The sequence below is a fragment of the Haliotis rubra genome, unplaced genomic scaffold, assembly GCF_003918875.1.
Source record: "Haliotis rubra isolate DU_JTF1 unplaced genomic scaffold, ASM391887v1 Scf251, whole genome shotgun sequence".
Lineage (NCBI taxonomy): Eukaryota > Metazoa > Mollusca > Gastropoda > Lepetellida > Haliotidae > Haliotis > Haliotis rubra.
The window spans coordinates 407,730-426,805 of record NW_025766570.1 but is presented as its reverse complement, the minus strand read 5'-3'; the positions used below and the strand labels follow the sequence as shown (position 1 = coordinate 426,805).

Sequence of the window (19,076 nt, the reverse complement as noted above, 5' to 3'; positions counted from 1 at the left end):
TGCTTTTAGCATTATTCCAGTAATATCATGGCAGAGGACACAGACCAGGGGCTTCACACATTGTACCCATGTGGGGAATTGAATCTGGGTCTTTAGCGTGATGAGCAAACACTTTAACCATTAGGCCAACACAACACATCTTGTTTCAATAAAACTGAAGTCAAATTTAAGTATTTAAAACAAAACTTTCATTTGAAGAATGTGCATCTGGTTAGGTTAGGAATTAAATTCACTTAAATAAGGGAATTACCTCTAAATAAAGCTGTAATGCACTTCTGGATCAGTTTGAATACTCACACCTCGGTCCAAATTTCCATCCAACCATAGTGTTATTGAACCAATTTAGGCAGGTCAATGTGACTAAGTCTCAATCAAGTGAGCACTTTAAGGTTTTCCACTGACAGGGGGGATTTCTTGTCCTCATCTAGTGCATCTAAGGTGGGAAATACCACCCTCATGACACAGAAAATTGTCCTAAATGAAAGCCACGAGTCCCTGATACAAATCTCACTCATCTACAATAAATTTACTTTGGTAATTCTTATCATCCCTTTTTCATAAGCATATATATTTTTATATATTTTTGCTCATCGGTAATCATATTTTAATATCTCTTCTACAAAAAGTACTGACCTTTGTGATGCCAATCTGACATTCGGTTTTTTGCAACTTCAATTCTTCCAAAATGGTTTTCACATAGCTTCTTGGATCCCCTTCTTCTAGATGTAAGGGACTTGTGCCAATCAGCAGCCCATACTTCTGTAGGAATGTCGAGACATTCATATGAACTGGATACCCCTTGCAAGAGAAACACATAAAAAGTTTAGCAAAAAGAAACATTTGGATCAAACTTTTTCCCCCCCCCATAATATGCTTTATTGGAATAATTCAATACTTTTTTCTAACTTCTTTTCGATTTGCATTTTCCCCTAAAACTTGTTTCTGATCCAGCAAGTTGTATTGTCTTCCTTCCTGGAAGTCTTCCCCAGCGATATCCAGAGTTGTCAACCCTGTTAGGTGCGGGAAACTTGATAAGTTTTGGGAGGAACCTTTAGCAAAAAGTACTCCTCGATTCCAGAAGCATGGGCAGGCCTCTTTCTCAAGTGTTAGAGGTAGTATTCTTCGAATTATTATCATTGTTGATAATACTTCAGAATTCTTACAAATATCTAATGGAAAAAGTAACTGTGCCTAACATAAAAGTTATTTTTAAAGTTATAAAAAATAATCCTAAAATATAGCTGCGAGCAGCAATGTCGAGCTCCTTGGCTTTAATAAAATCTAGCCATTTCTGTCACGTAGATGTCGAAAGTACAGTCCGTTTGGCTAAAAAAGCGGACCGATGAATTGCAATCTAACTCGACTGATTGACTGAGTTTGGTTTTACGCTGCTTTTAGCAATATTCCAGCAACATCACAGCGGGGGACACCAGAAATGGGCTTCACACAATGTACCCATGTGGGGATTCGAACCCGGGTCTTCGGCGTTACGAGCCAACGCTTTAACCACTAAGCTACCCCACCGCCCCAATCTAACTCGAAAAGTAATAAACATAAATACTCAATGAAACGCTGATCATAATCAAAACATCATACCCACTCTGTGAGGTTTTTGCAGAATTTTTGTCCTAAAAATAATAAAGTTGTTTAACAAACTATCATTAAAATATTGACACAGTTCACTGTTTGTTCCAAGGGAGGAGTGCAGAGACAGGGACAGCTAGGTGTTCAAGAAGCACTTTCACAGACAAAGTTATTTATTCCTTAACCTGTGCTGTGCTCTCTCCATCCATTCTCAAACACCTGGCTGTACCTTTCTCTGCACTCCTCCCTCGTAACAAATAGTGAATTGTGTCAATATTTTAATGATAGATTGTTAAACAACTTTTTTATTTTTAGGACAAAACTTCTGCAAAAAAACTCACAGAGTGGGTAGGATGTTTTGATTATGATCAGCGTTTCATTGAGTATTTTATGTTTATTAGTTTTCGAGTTGGATTGCAATTCATCGGTCCGCTTTTGAGTCAAACGGACTATAGTAATGGCTACAGTTAATATGGATCATATCACTGTCAGTAATGAGAAATGCTTCAGTCGTTAACTTTGAATTCTTATGGTTGAGGGTTTGATACAAAGGATTGTGTGGTATGGTTTGGATAATGGCACTTATGGCTTTGGAACAACAGTAGTTGTTGGCTTTATCAGAAAGTCGAAGAAATAAGAATAATGGTTGCATGTTCAATTGCTAATCATTTATTTGATTTAACTGAATGAATGACATGCCCACCAGTTCTGACAAGCTTATGGTGCTGGCTGAAAACATTTTAACTGGAAGTTAAAAGTTAACTGGACGTTCTGTAAAACTAGATCAGTTTATTGCAAAGCTTGAATTGCATTCCAGGATCTTGATCTAAGAATATCATTTGGTGTCTCGGGTAAAACAGGAATCTCAAGACTGAAGGACCCGTTGATCAACTTGACAAGAAAACAGAAGATTTGGTAGCCATAGCTGAAATTGGTGCAAAATTCACTGTGATTCACAATATATGACTAAAAGAGTAAGCTTATCTCAAACAACAAAACAAACGTTTCCAGTGGTGTAATACAAAAATTGCAAAGGACAGAAAGTCGAATCAGATATAGGACGCTAGTGCACGTATGATTCATTTACTGCATTCACTTTGGTGGTTCAACTGGTGTAAATTCAACGTAAAATTCTCATACCAGTTCCAGCTGAAATTCATTACCGTAACACTACAGTCCAAATGATGTTGGTCAACCGATTTCTTGAGTTAAGACTAACAAAATTAGTAACAACTACTTCTGTTTCTTTGACAAGATTTAGCTATTTCATCAGCAAAAGATACTTGAGATGCTAGAAATATTAAATCTAGTGATACATTTTGGTTCATAGTGTCCTTCCACAAAGTAATGTAAATGCCAGTGAGATGTTAAAGGAGGAAATTCTATTTGCCCGTTTGATAGCTGGTGCGAAGTCAACTGCCAATATGAACAACTGTTACTGGGAGAAGCGATGGTGTGAGATAGTCATGACATCACTTCACTGCCGAAATGCCCACCTTCTATCACATTGTCTGCTGATAGAGGTGCCTGATAAGTCGTGATCAACATTTAGCTGTTAGTAGACACTACTCTTGCGCCATTTCAGCTTATATTTCAAAGGTTGCAAAGTTGAAATGTTGACACGAGGCGATCGGGTGCTGTATTTCTATAGCCCATATTAATATCCATTACACTGTTTGTGTAATGTCACAACTGACCGTGTGAATCCACAGCAAGTAAGGTATTTCTATAGTCAGTGCAGGTATTCATTACACTGTTACTATCATGCTGTCGCAAATGAACTTCTGAACTCCAGAGCAAGCAAATATACTGGGAGTACCCATAACACCTGTAAACAGGTCACTTATAACCATAAACAAACTGCAGAAGATCCAGTTGATACCAAAAATGGATTTGCTCTATTGGCATTAGAAAGCAAGCGATTGGGGGTTGTTGGTAGATTTTACTAACGCTTCCATAAGCTATTTTAATTACCTCTGACAATCATGTAGAAGATATGTACCAAACGGTGGTACTTTTCACATCCACCATAGAACAGAAAATTATCAGCAAACGCTTGAGATACATTCTGCTAACTTTCATTGTGCTCTCTAGAGAACCGATGAAAATAGCAACTAAAGTGTGGAAAAATATTTTCACTTGTCCCTCTGTTGTCTTTGGAGATACATTACTGCAATCGGTAGATATAGACAGTAATAGCCCACTTCTACAGGTACATTTTGGTCGACATCGGACGGTTGGTTTCAGAGTTACGGTTGTTTGAAGTGTATTTGAGGGCTATAAATCATCCAAAACAGAGCCAGAACAGGTTTTTGACATGTGAGCGGACCTTCCAAATACAGCCCGGTTCGCGGGGGGTCATGTACCTTCCAAATAGTTCTGGAGAAGAAATAGTTCCCTCTTTGACAGGCTGTAGCTCCGTTGTCCCTGTTTCCACAGTCAAATCGACTAGTGTTCTGGAATCGCCACGATCTCAGCTATCCGATGAAGACAAACAACTACCCGTCAAAAACGTCAAATTTCCTTCAATCCAAAATAGCGGCCAAAAGGTGTCTGTTAGCCCCATGGTTCCTGCAGTTGAAATTGAAGTTAATCGGATTCCAGAGCTGCCCCAGAAATTTGGTAGTCTTTGGACATATAATTTCGGACATTATTGCTTTGGAAATTGAAATATTTGAATTAAATTTGAATTATCTGCCCTTTGCTCTTGGGCCTAGAGCCTCGGTGGGCATCTGGGTGATTTTTTTACAAGCGATTCTGTCCACTGGTGCTCTTTGTAGGTGTGTAACAAAATACTGCGGAATAATAAATAATAAAACCCCGAACAATAATAGGTCTCCTGCCTTGTGGCAAGGAGCCCTAATTACAAAATCGTTATTTTTCACTTTTCCGGGTTTTGACCCCGGAACTTGATAGTAAGCCCAAAATGCTTTCTAATGGTCAAGGTCACTAAGGTCACGGGGTCAAGGTCCGTCACAAGAAAATACACTTTTTCTGGCAAGCTAAGACTCCATTGTTATTGCATCTACGCTGACAGGAATTAGTGTTTCTGCTTTGCCCAGACCCGATGTATCATATGCGCAGGTCAGATTTTGTGACAAATATGTCCGCCGTCTGTCTGCATGTCCGTCCGCGAAAATACTGTCTATCCATTGTTCCTTTGCACACCACATTCCCTTGACTATACATTCCACACTATGATGCTGTAAAAATCAAGTCATTTGGATTTCAACTTTTGTTGCTATGGCAACCCTGAAAAACGAAAAAACTTCAATCCAAGATGGCGGCCAAAGGGCTACCAATATCAAATTTTACCCCACCCAAAAATGATCGGCATCTCATGACCAAGCCACATATGAAATATGGAAGTTATTGGGTTAATAGTAGTGGAGATGTATGCTGTTTTATGCTGTTTTGGGGTCAATATTGCATTTGTGGTCTTTTCAATCCAATATGGCCAACAAAGCGATGCACATTTTGAAAAGCATGTAAGAACACAAAATGTCAAGCGTCCAATGCTGATGCTTAGTGCCAAATTTCACATCTTTGTGTGCGGAACCTGAGCAGCTATGTGGTTTTAAAGTATTGTAATCAGAATCTGCTGAAATCCAAACAATTCACATTTTGACATGCACCAAAGAACAAAAACTGTTCAACACATCAAGTTACTGCAAAATACGGCGGAATAATAAATAATAAAAACCTGAACAATAACAATAGGTCTCCTGCCTTGTGTCAAGGAGCCCTAATAAAGCAAATCTCACATATTGCACATGGCACATGCACTTTGTGCACAATGAACATACTCATTTCTTGCATGCTTTTCGAACCTGAAGTTCACACACCTGGTATTGAAAAGTGAAGAATGGTGGATATTCTCTAGCCTCTGAATGATGTCGAAAACATGTTAATTTCAACCTAAACTGACTGTACGTCATACCAAGGCTTGATGAAAATCAGTGTCTCTGCACCGAGGGTATGCTGGAGAATGGAATGGCCCAGAATGAAGTGGCCAGACATTTTGGTGTCCATCCAAACACGATTTCATCTCTATGGAGACGTTTTCAACATAATGGGAACACAAGAGATCCGGCCCCGATAGCCTGCAATACTTCCAATTTTGCACCAATGGGAACACAAAAGAACACATCACATCAGCAAGACAGCCACATTCGGCTGACCCATCAAAGGAATCAATTACATCACTTCTGGTCCATATCTAGTCAACTCCAAGAAGATCAAGTGTTATCCCTGATTGGATAAAACCCGCTTCCATCTTTAGTCGTAGTCTTAGAAGCATTAGATTCAACTATGTGCATCAAAAGAGATTTTCCAGGATCACAACAATCAGCCTTAGGTCCAACTTAGTGTGGACTCAACTTTGGTGATGACCGTTTTCTTCCGTTTCCTGGCATTTCTTGTGGACATTAACTTGTGCAATCCTTGCAAGTATTGGGTCACATCTCTCGGGTATAATGTGGAAAAGGTGTTCGGCAACGCCAACTGACAAGAATGACATGATCTGTTCAATAGACATCATCTTCAAGGAGGCTCAGGATGATGCAATGGTTCTGATCTCTTGGGTCTGGAGTGAAACATGGGAGGAAGATTACACAATAGTTTTCTTGATCTATGCTGCCACTGTACTTTTGGTTATAATAATCTATGTTGGACTGATCATGGCAAGATATCGATAGCCTGCGACATCTTCGATGAAAAGCCTCTGTCTTATCAAGAAACCACTTTAGAGCTCTTAGTGGGCAGAAGCCTGTCCGGGGCCATAAGGAATGCAGTCTTCCAAGCAAGATGAAAGTTTTGTCCATGAGTTCGAATGGATGGTGTAAAAGCACTGATAAACCCACTGATAAATACCATTTTTTAGTTATTTGCTGTTTTAGGATATCCTCTCATTCAAGAATATTCCTTCCCAAGAGGTTCACATGGCATTCACTACATAAGCTTGAGGATCTGGGTCCAGTGTAAAAGGCCAAACTTTCCCCCTGGCCAGACCTTCCCCAGGGAAACTGCACTCAAAACACTGATCATTGGGATATCATGATGAAACATCAATTTGCCACATTTACTGCAGTTTTTTTGTGCCTGAATGTGAGGAAGAGATATACTTAGTGCCCTTTGATTTACCCATTGTACATAATATTTAAATTTTTAAGAAATTTAGCAGAGAAGAAGTATGCACGTGTGATCATGTGCACCACATGTATAACTATCGCCAGTGCATTAGCACTATATTGTATTATGTTAGTTAAGACGTACAGAGTTACGTCCCTTTATCCATCTGTCGAGACGTATAGAGTTACGTCCCTTAGTTCACTCTTGCTCGAGTGACCGCCTCTCTCGAGCGGTGTGCGTTGTGTACGGTTGTGAATAAAGTCGTTTGGGAAGACATTCGGTGTCCTGTGGGTGTGAGAAGTACAATACATAAAAGGTGACATTTCCACCTTAGTGGCAGCGACGACTACAACCCTTGTTTAACGAATCTAATGAACTTTAACATCATTTTTGGTGTTGTATCTCTCTCGAGGTCAAACAGGTCAGATCACCATATTGAATCTGGATAACACCGTTTCACTCCAATTCAAACAAACATGACTAACAGCGTGCCCCCAAACAGTGGTCACTCAGTAGGACAGAATCAATAAAATCCTTCGAAAACTGGCGACAAAATTTATTATACACCTTATCTTTGGACACCAAATTTGCTCCTTACCTCGCCAAGGTGTGACATGGGAAACTCATCAACACGTGCCTTCTTCCTACCCAAATTAAAGATTCGGATCTTGGGATCTGGGACACCATGGCAAAACCATGACTTAGGATATGGCTTGTTTTTACAGTAGCGGTAGCAACGGGCTGGTCGTCGCCCCATTTTTAATCTTTGTTGACGACAATGATGATGTCGAAGAGGCTACTAGACCAGTTAGAGTTAATGCTTGGACAAATTGCAAACTTCTGTCCCATCACTTCTCGCAACACCAAGGCTCCAGATAACTTTTGGGGGTGTGGGTGTACTTACACCTCATATTGCAAGTTGAGGTGTACTGAGAATTTTGAAGGAGTACTGACATGTTTTTGTGTGAACGAGTTTGTGATGTGGATTGTTATTTATAATATTAAACAACTTTTTAAACTTTATATATTACGAAGAAATAAAGAGAATTAATATTGGTTTGTTGTTTATTTCACAAAGTTTTCACTTACAAGAATACATAATCACTCAGTCTATACTGTATATACTAGTGTGAAGTTAAGAATAAAGACAGTTAGTAGTGAGTAATAAAGTCCATGCAAATATCAGGCATGATGATACAGAGCAGTCTCTACATGACCAAGTCATTTAAGACAGACAGTTAAGACTTCTTTTTTTTTTCTTATTCAGTCAAATGTTACAGAAAACACATTTCACGAGTTACAGTATACATTTTCCAGATTCAAACATTTTTTGAAATTTATGGTGGAAGCCTGTATTCTGCGGTTTTCTTTTCTTTTTTATCTCGCGTTACATACACAACATATGTAAAAATTTATTTTATAAAGATGGGAAAGAAAGGAGAGGTGAGGAAAGAGAGATAAGAAAAGATGAAAGAGTGCAGAGTGTGGCCTAGAAAAACTCACTATGTCAATTTGTTGGTTTAATCATTTTCAAAGAGACATAACCATTTTCTTTTGAAATCTGAGTGATCGTCACCAAGGTATATTTTTCCCAATGGTAGTTATGTTTTATAAAATAAAAAAGTTGATCGAAATTTAATTCCACTGAGGTATATCTTGTTTTATTGATATATTGCTTGATAATGATAAAAATGTGGTTCACTAATACACTTGCCTCAGGTTCCCCCAGTAAAAACTTTGAGCTATCAATATTGAGGCGAGTGCCAGTCACCAGTTTGCAAACTGAGAGATTAGATGTTTAGTTTTCTCACATAAAAAGAATAAGTGCTCGAGTGTTTCTATTTCTCTGCCACATAAAGTACAAAGGTCATCCTGATTAATACCTATTTCACAAAGAAATGACTTTATTGAGACTATTCTGTGCATTATTTTAAATTGAAAATTCCTAGCTTTATTCTCTATGGTAACAGCGTTAATCATTGTAAAACAGTCAGCAAGATAAGTATCAGATAAAACAGTATCAAGCTTAGATTCCCACTTGAGTTGAAGATTATCCAATGCAGCTGAGTTAAATATTTGTTTTAGAATAGTACAGTCAGTATCGGCTAAATCATCATAATGAGGCGTTGCTTTAGTAAGATTAAGGTATTGTTTAGGTATGTACTTCAAAAATCTTAAATATAGGAGATATGTTTCATGAAGATTAAATTCTTCTTTTAGTATTAGAAAAGGTTTCACTTCACCAGTGTTATAATATCTAGCATATTTTTCATTCATTTTTTTATACCATGAAACGAACAGACGTTTATCAGTATATGGTACAAAATTCAAAATTGGTAGACATATATATATATAAAGTCACTAATGCATTCAGTATGTGTTTTATTGATAAAAGTGTAGCATACTACAACATCTTTCCAAAACAGATTTTTAATATATTTGGAGTAGGATAAAAGTTTTTCTCCTTGAAAGTTAAAGAGATCAATGTCCCTAAAAGGCGATAGTGTTTGAAATACTAGGTGAGGTGAGGTGAAAATGGGTTTAACGTCGTGCTTGAGAATATTTCGCTCATATGACGACGTGCATGCGTGTGTATGTGTATGTGCGGCTGCTTGTACCCCACTCAGACACAGTATACTGACTCCGAGCCGACCAGTCCTTGTTGTACCCATTAGTGCCAAGCGCCAGGCAGGGACCAACAAGTTCCATATTTTAACATCTTTTGGTATGACGCGGTCGGGGATTGAACCCGCGACCTTCCGCTCTCCGGGAGGACGCTCTAACCACTACACCACGGAGGTGGCCGTTTGAAATACTAAGTGCTGCCATAATCCCTTTGCTTTGAATAGTCTGCTGATCCATTTAATCTTCATACAGTTGCAAAAAGATATGATATCTATCATTTTCAAACCCCCCTTTTCATAGTCATTTATTAACATATTTCTTTTAATTTTATCATGTTTGCTGCCCCAGATAAACCTGAAAAGGATAGTATTCAAACGTATAAAGAGGTGCCATGAAAAGGTGTGTAAAAAGGGGGATAATCTGCAATTTGATAATCATAATTCTGCCTCTCAAAGTTAAAGATCTGTTTGACCATGAAAATATTATGTTTCGGATTTTTGAAAATTGTTGTTCAAAGTTAAGTGAAATCATTTCATGTAAGTTAGTTGAAAAAGTAATACCCAGAATTTTGAATGGTTCTTTCGACCAACAAAGAGGTATATGTGGACAGAGTTGCTCATTAGAATTTCACTTGGAACCAAACCATATTGCTATGGTTTTATCACAGTTGAGGTTTAAACCAGACACAGTAGCAAATTTTTTAATAACATAGCTAAGTTTAGATAATCCCTTTTCAGATCCTTCAAGTGTAAAATTGGTATCAACTGCGTACTGAAAGATGAGGTATTCCATACCCTTTATCTTAACTCCTTTTATGTTCTTATTTGTTCTAATTGCAATAGCTAGTAATTTGACACAAGCAACAAAGATGTACGGGGCGACTGGGTCACCTTGATGACAACCACACCCTAAAGTGAAAAAGTCTGATAATGTACCAGAATTGATAATAGAGCTACAGCTATTCCTTTGAAAAAGTTTAACCCAATTTCTAAGTACAGGGCCAAAGTTAAAGGCTTCCAACGTTTTGTCAATGAAGTCCCACAGAAATTATTGAGAATTTAAAGATTGTATTTATTTTATATTTTTTTTCACTCATTACGCACGTATTAAATGTGAATATTAGCAGAACATAACTCCTGATTCACAGACAGGTGAACAGTTAGTATTTTGTCAAGTCACCATGGGCAGCAATGCAGGGTTCAATGCGGCGGGGCATACTACTGATCAAAGAAGTTAGAAAGTCGTGGTCCATGCTGTCCCAATATCGGACCACCTCTTCTTTCATTTCAGCAATATTTGTCAGATTTTTCTTATTGGCACTTTCCTTCATAAGTCCCCAAATATTTTTTACTGGATTTAGGTCAGGGCTATAGCTTGGCCAATCTAATAATGTCATATTTTGGGTCCAAAACCAGGCCTGTGAATGCTTTGACAATGTTTTGGGTCGTTGTCCTGCTGGAAAATCCCAAAATTTCCATAGAACACGTGAGCAGATGGAAGAAAATGTCCCTCAAGAATATCTGTGTACCGCTCACTGTTCATATTCCCTTCAAATACACAGAGGGGCGTTGCCCCTAACACAGATGGCGTTGCCCCTAACACAGATATGCCACCCCTCACGTTAAATTTCGGACAGTCCTTTGGGCGCTGAAACAAAGGTTTTTCAGTTTCTTTGGTCCAAAATTTCAGTGTATTAGGAAACAGCCACACAGAACTTTCATCTGAGAAAATCACATTGTCCCAGTTAAAATTTCTATGCTGTAAACACCAGTTCAACCTTCGCTCTTTTTGTTCAGGTTTCATGATCGGTGATGGAATTCCTCGACTTTTCTGCCAACCCATTGCATGCAGCTCAGTTCTAATTGTCTCCTTACAGACAGCCACAGTTCCTCTATCAATCATATCTAGCCTTAAGTTTTCTAAACTCCTTCGTTTGTTTTTAGAAGAATACCAAGCCGCCTCCTGTCACCCACAGTCAATTTTCTGGGCCTACCTACGCTTCCCTGGTGCTCAATGCCATATCCATTTGCAATATTTTTCAAAACACAATAAACAGTGGACAAAAGGATGCCTGTTCAACTTGAAATCACTTCAGCTGATCTGATGTCCTTGTTATAATACTCTAAAATCAACTTCCTCTTCTCTAAATCATCCATACTGAGGATCACTGAAAATGTCGTCTGCTAGCAAGTAAACAAAGGGGGATAACTCTTCACAAACTAATGAAAAAGGATTAACGGTCTCTCTTGAATGAAACCAAGCACTTGATAGCTGGTCAAGGTTGTTTATACTAGAAATCCAATGAAACATATTCCTAAAATTCTCAATAATTTCTGGTCATACTATACTTCATGTTCTTCACAATAATGCATTAGATCATACAGTATTCTAGTATTTTCCCCAATAAATCTATTTTGTTAAAAACCTGTTTGCTTTTCACTTATTATATCAGGAAGGACTTCTTTAAGTAGTGAAGCAATTGCAGCGGACAAAACTTAATAGTCTACATTTAAAAGACTAATTGGTTGCCAATTTTTCAAGTAGCATCTGTCGCGAGTCTTTTGGTATACATGTAATTTTACCTTGTCTTTGGAAATGCGACAAAATTCCCAGATCAGCCGCCTGCGGGAAACCATCGACCGAGTCCTCTACCAGGACACCACGTTGGCGGACAGGATCCGAATTTTGTTCCGAGAGCAAGGGATCACCATAGCCAGCGTTCTGACGGCATTGGGCTTCATCACATCGACCCTGGTCGTATCGTTGACAGGGGGTGGAGGGGGTACACCCACACCCTCAACCCCACCAAGTGGTGACGTCAGAGACTGGTCGAGAAGACACCTGAAATCTCTCGGGGAGGCCCTGGCTAAACTCGTGGGTAAGGCCGCCGAAGTCCTGCCCGGCATCCTGGGTAGCATTGTCTCGTGGTTACTTAACACTCTCTCGAAAACTGTCACGTGGCTCGGCCAAAACCTGTGGGCGTTCATCGTCGCCGTGGCCGGGATGGTGTACGTAGCCGCTAAGGAATTTTTAAGCAGATGAGACCCAAGCCGACCGCGATCCCCCGGACCACCAGAGCTATTTTACGATCTCGGTGTTCCTTGTTTTCAGCCACCTTGTTTCACCGGTCGTGGGAGGTGGGACGTGACTCAAGTTGATGCCCGACTTCTGGTCGGCCGTGGCTATGACTATTTCGTTGTTGTAGCCCACCACTTTGTTGACTCTCAGTTGCATGTCGCTCGGAGCCATGTACAATCCCACTCCGAACATGTAGTCGACTTTAGACCGGGCATATTCCAATACGTCTTGGTAGCGTCAGGTGGCACTCGGCAAATCGACCGGGGCGGCGATGGCATCCTCGACGTTGGCCACGAACTGTTTCTGCGCGTCGCAAGCAGTCCCTTTACCCACGATGCTGGAACGTGTTTGCGCCTGCACACCCACCATCGCCCACACATATGTTCGAATTGAGTCGTTCAAGCGTTCGGTGCTGGCACGACTGAACCCTCTCGACGTGTCCAGCATGAACTTTTTCCAATCGTCCACAGAGTCTTTGGGTTGCTCCACGTTTTGGACGGTGAAAGCAACACCACCTTTAAAGTTCATACAATCATCTCGCCATTCATTACTCAGCAAAGTCCTGACGTAGTAAATCTCGTTTCAGTAAATCATCACTGACTTCTTTCACGGATTGCACGCCATCATATGGAAGACCCAACCCATGGTTCGGGCCTGGCAAACGCCAATCCGTCTTCGGGTCTATTTCGAATTTGTTGCAAACGCGTTCATAGGCCTGTTGATCATACGGGTTGTTTACTGCGTCCCACGCCTTGTCCTGTGGGAGCGGGGCGCTGATCTCCTAGATGATACGCCTGCCCTGGTAGTACATGTGTAACATGAACACAGATCTACTCAACGCATCACACCGAGTGTCGGTCAACGTCAAGCCGCACCCAGTCGTCACACACCAGACGGCGAAGTTGAGTTGATTCTGCCAGAACTGCATAGGGTTGTTGAACCAAGCGTGGACTGCCTTGACGTTCGTCACCGAAAGCCTATATATTTCGAACACATCGATGAACTGGGCTCCGAAATGCAACCCAGCCACGTCGACTATGATCTTCATGTGCGTTAAATCGGATGCACTTACGTTGCCCGCTCTTGGGGTAGAATATTATATAATGTATGATAAACTTCTCGATATGTAAATGACGCTCCCGGGAATAACGAGCGATGAGGCCCTTCAGCTGCTGCACGCGATCGATAACACGTCAAGTCAACTCGAAGTTGCACTCTGCGATATCACCTACCTACCACGATGGACTAACATCGACGACAGCAACAACAAGCTGTTCGTCAGTGTCGTCCGCAACCACATAACCAACGGCTACTACAGTGTGTGCTCGCTAAGCGACGAAGTCTTCAAGCCCGTGGGAGCCGAGCTCAAGATGAACGACCCAAACGGCACAGTGGTGTTAACCAACAACGGAATAAACACCATGAGGCTCGGCCAACCATTGGCGAGGATACTCGGGCTGCCGCCGGACGAGATAAAACCCACAACCACCGTCAAGGGTACGAAGTTACCAGACCTAGTCCCATACCGCGAGCTGTGCATTCATCTCGATCAGCTGAGCACGACGGACAACATTCAAGCCGAAGGCCCTTCCATGCTGCTGAGAGCCGTACTGGTGAAAACAGAGAAGTACAACAACGGCAGAACAGAGTCGTTTTCGTCGCGGCAGTACAAGAGGTTAACGCGGGGTACCATCCCGGAGTTGGCAATATCAATTTTAGATATAGAACATAATCCTGTGAATATAGGATACCTCAGCGTGACGCTGCACATACGATAATGACTAGCGCTCAAGGACCCGGAACGGCTATGAGGTTGAAAAAATGCGTCAATGTAGGGATCTCTGACCTCGGGGACACGCGGATTCGACAACCCCGGTGTAGAGGGTAAACTATACGCCTTGCAGCTTAAAAACAGCATTTACAAACGCGTTGAAGTCCCCTCCAGCGGTAGTTACCTACAGTTTAAAGGTCACATAAGGAAGACACCTAGGACAACGGTATGCGGCCGGGTACCCTAGGGGTAAAATACATAAATCACTAACTGGCATCGTTATAAATGAAACCCGTCATTAAAACTACTCATTTCGACCTTTAATTGACTTAAATCGACCTTTTTGACAACAGTGCACAATTCTCACCCATGAGCGAAATTTCAACCAATCAGGCGGTAGCGACTCTGTGGCGTCATATGAGGAATAGCTTTGAGGGCGATGCAGAATTCATCTACATTTTAGGGGTAAAATTATCTTGTTTACAGGCTTGTATAAACCTGAAATCGTGACAATTGTTGTGGAAAATGAAAGCTATATGTTCTCACAATCTACTGGCATTTAATTTTGTCTCCTGCTTTGCCTAGTTTCGAGTTACAACTTGTTTTCATAGGCGCTTCTGTCACAATTGATTGGTGTCGTTAGGCCCTATTTGTATAATGACTGATCCAAATTGATCCCATTTCTGTGTTTTTTTACCTCGATATTTAATCATGTCATGTAAAATCTGTTTGTATTCTCAAAACAGTGTCGGCCCATAAGTTTTCACATGCAATACAGCAATTAATACTCCCTTGTTGTAACCCGTGTTAGGTGGTATAAACCTACACATGTTATTTGTCATCATTCACTTGATGGTCAGTTAATGAATTTATAACAGGTATAATTAGTGGTAACACACTTAGATTACCGACAAAGGTTCCCATTTGGCATTTCTTGTGTCTGGAGTAAATATTCAACATTATAAACATCGATCAAAGGATTAACCGATAACACGCTGATTGATTAATTACTTTTATCTTACACAGCGGAATTGTCAAAGGTAGTGTTTATGTATGTAGATTTACTAATCTATACTGAATACACTCTGCCGTGTCGGTGTCTGCGTAAAAACAACGTCCTTCTTTCAAAGGATTAACCGGCAATACATTGATTGATTGCCCATTATTGGCTAACTAAATTACTGTTTTTAATGAAAGGCGGACATTATGCAATTAGTTGCCAGGTGTGCTATCTTGGGTGACCAATGAGACTATACACCAATACCTGAAAAGATTTATCACTTTTTAGGTATATTAAACTGTTAAAAGACACATCATTTGGAACAGTTTTGTGGATATTGATGGATACATTCCTCAAACAAGGTAATGGCCTGATATTGTTCCTATAACTTTAATCTGTTTTAATTTTAATATTTGCATTTTGTTTTTTATTCATTTGTCGTAGCATTCAACAGAATCATTGTTTTCACCGTGAAGTGTAATGAGACAGACAACATACACTAGGGTGTGTATTGCGAATTATGATTCACATTGGCAAACTATAAAATGTCTAGATATTACAGTTCTGTTATAAATTCACTATAAGTATCAGCAGATCGTCAGCTTTTTATTTAGTTTCAAAATGCATAAAAGTATGATAATAAACTAATTAGGATTATAAGACCAAATATAAAGACGCACATTGACTAGTATCTACATACTGGTGAGTGGATATTAACCATGTGAATGTAGCAAGAAATTTATCGCGCAGTATTGTGACTTCGACCCCCACCTCGCTTCCGTGGAAGAAATCGTTATGTTATAAGTTGTGTCATGCAAAATCCACTTGGTTATGATTCCAATACATATTTAACTACGAGTAGAAAGTAGTTTTGATTTTCTAACTTGATGAAAACAAACTATAATCTCATTAATTCCAACAGACTTTCCGATTTTCAAAAATGGCGACGCCCTGTCGGGAACATCCGCCAGTCTGTGGATAAATGCTGTTTAGGTTTGTTTACACCGAGTTACAAAATCAAAACTACTTTCTACTGGTAGTAAAATAAGTATTTTATTGATGGCCAATAGAATTTTGCATGACATAGCGTATAACATAACAATTTCTCTCCTGGCAGCGAGGTGGGTGTCAATATAATACTACTTACAATATTATTGTTACTTCGACCACAACCTCACTTCCGAGGAAGAAATCGTTATGTTACAAGTTGTGTTAAGGAAAATCTTTATGGTCATCAATCATATACATATTTTACTATAACTAGTAAGTAGTTTTGATTCTTTAACTTCCGTGAAGCGATCTGAACACAAGTAAGATATCGTTTCAGGCTTCCACAACGCTAAACCGCTCTCACAAACATAACCCATTTAGCTTACGAACTGCGGGACCGTTCCTGTGGAAATCTGTGCATGGTGACACCATCACCCGACCCTAGGAGCAATTGGCGACAAAGCAGCGATTCGGCATGTCGTCGTTCATGTCGAGAAATCATGAAAATGATGAGCGTGCTACACACTTTCTATACAAGTAACTGAAAATCGTTCCTCATATGACGTCACTGCAGTGCTCTGGCGACAGAGTTACGTAACCTGTCTGTGGTTTCGTTGGCGGGCGAGAGGGAAGCAGGCCACTTTTTGGCCACTTTTAATCGCTCGGTATTAATTAACCACAAGTTTTTAAAGAATAAATTTGGTGTTCCGCATAAGACTAACCACAAATCTTTCATATGTAATGGTTAAAAGAGTAACAAAAAACAAAGTTTCGTGGTTCTTTAAGGAGCCCAAATGGTTGATAAACATGACCTTCATCGCACCTTACATCTTCTTTAAAGAAAGTGGTTACGTCTCTGAAATTAAGAACAACGGTTTACTTCTCACGTCTTTCATTCCAGATTACGATGTACAAGTTATACGAATACCGGGTAGCTGGGGCATCATGCTATCTCCAAACAGTGGGTCTTCACATTTAGAGTTACATTTACCCGGGTTCCAAAAGGATTTTACATTTCCCATAGAAGACGCCACACTCATCTTAGACGTCTATCTCGGAACTCCCGGTGATTTCCCACTTTTATCTGGTGTTATAATAGGTTGGGATGACATACACAAATACCAACTTTGTCGTATTATCATACGAATAGGATCGACACCCTTACTAAGCCTTGCGGGGGTCCGTGTAGATTTTAATCCCCATAATCCAATTCTAGCTGTTCACCTGGCCAGTAATATAAACCTTATAAGTATGAAATACGTTGATCGAGTTTTAACAGAAACCCAATTAAAATATATCTTGTAATATATATTATACACTCAGAATGGGGTTGTACCCAGTCGTGGAAGAAGTAGCAAAGACACTAGAAACCGTAGACGGGTTTCGGTTGAAACAGTTATATGACATAAAGCGCCAGCTAGAACAAGACCGCGATGCGCGTAGAGCATTGTATAAAAAAATATCACAGGGTTAAAAGTCAATTCGTGACGGGCGTCGACACTGCCCTGGTAGCAACCGGTATGGGGTTAGGGGCGGCGGGTGCCGGGTTGTTGACCACCATCGTGGCGGCGCCTGCGGTGCTGTGTATTGAAATAACGGCAGGAGTGGTAGGGTTAGCGGGATTGACGCTTAAGTACGTATCTCGCAGACTGCAACGTAAAGCGTTGAAACACGATGAAATTAGAGTTCTAGCCGAAGCGAAGTTGAACACAATAGCCGATCATATTTCCACCGCACTCTTGGACAGTAAAATCTCAGAGGATGAGTTTCGTTTGGTGATGTCGGAAATTACCAAATACCACAAAATGAAATGAGAGATTCGAACCAAGACTCGGAAGACCGCTGGCATCAGTGAAGATGAGAAAAAAAGGCTCATAGAACAAGGCTGACAACAAGTCCGACAAGCCTTCCTTACGAAAACCAAACAATTCATAGGAGATTCATGATAAACTGTTGTGCAGATATCATCATAACCGAGTAACCAGGAGTCATACCCCACGACACGATGGTGTCACGTGACCAGTAAATTTGGGGTTCAAACGAAAAGTGGTCAGTGAAATGATGGGTAGGAGAAAGGGTCTGACAAAGGCTTTACTGGATAAAAAGAAGCTTATGCTGGACGTGGTCTAGAACCGCTATTGCATATACTACTTCCTCAGTATGGATGATTTAGAGAAGAGGAAGTTGATTTTAGAGTATTATAACAAGGACATCAGATCAGCTGAAGTGATTTCAAGTAGAACAGGCATCCCTTTGTCCACTGTTTATCGTGTTTTGAAAAATATTGCAAATGGATATGGCATTGAGCACCAGGGAAGCGCAGGTAGGCCCAGAAAATTGACTGTGGGTGACAGGAGGCGGCTTGGTATTCTTGTTTCTAAAAACAAACGAAGGAGTTTAGAAAACTTAAGGCTGGATATGATTGATAGAGGAACTGTGGCTGTCTGTAAGGAGACAATTAGAACTGAGCTACATGCAATGGGTTGGCAGAAAAGTCGAGGAATTCCATCACCGATCATGAAACCTGAACAAAAGGAGCGAAGGTTGAACTGGTGTTTACAGCATAGAAATTTTAACTGGAACAATGTGATTTTCTCAGATGAAAGTTATGTGTGGCTGTTTCCTAATACACTGAAATTCTGGACCAAACAAACTGAAAAACCTTTGTATCAGCGCCCAAAGGACAGTCCGAAATTTAACGTGAGGGGTGGCATATCTGTGTTAGGGGCAACTCCCCTCTGTGTATTTGAAGGGAATATGAACAGTGAGCGGTACACAGATATTCTTGAGGGACATTTTCTTCCATCTGCTCACGTGTTCTATGGAAATTTTGGGATTTTCCAGCAGGACAACGACCCAAAACATCGTTCAAAGCATTCATTCACAGGCCTGGTTTTG

The 19,076-nt window shown here is 40.3% G+C and overlaps 1 protein-coding gene across 1 annotated transcript in view; it reads right to left on the bottom strand.

Moving 5' to 3' along the window:
- LOC124279515 (unconventional myosin-VIIa-like) overlaps positions 1–19,076 on the bottom strand; it is a 754,149-nt gene that overhangs the window by 550,001 nt on the left and 185,072 nt on the right. The window contains exon 14 of the mRNA XM_046715341.1: positions 634–798. Coding sequence (XP_046571297.1) covers positions 634–798 — 165 coding nt within the window. The remainder of the gene's footprint in view (positions 1–633; positions 799–19,076) is intronic.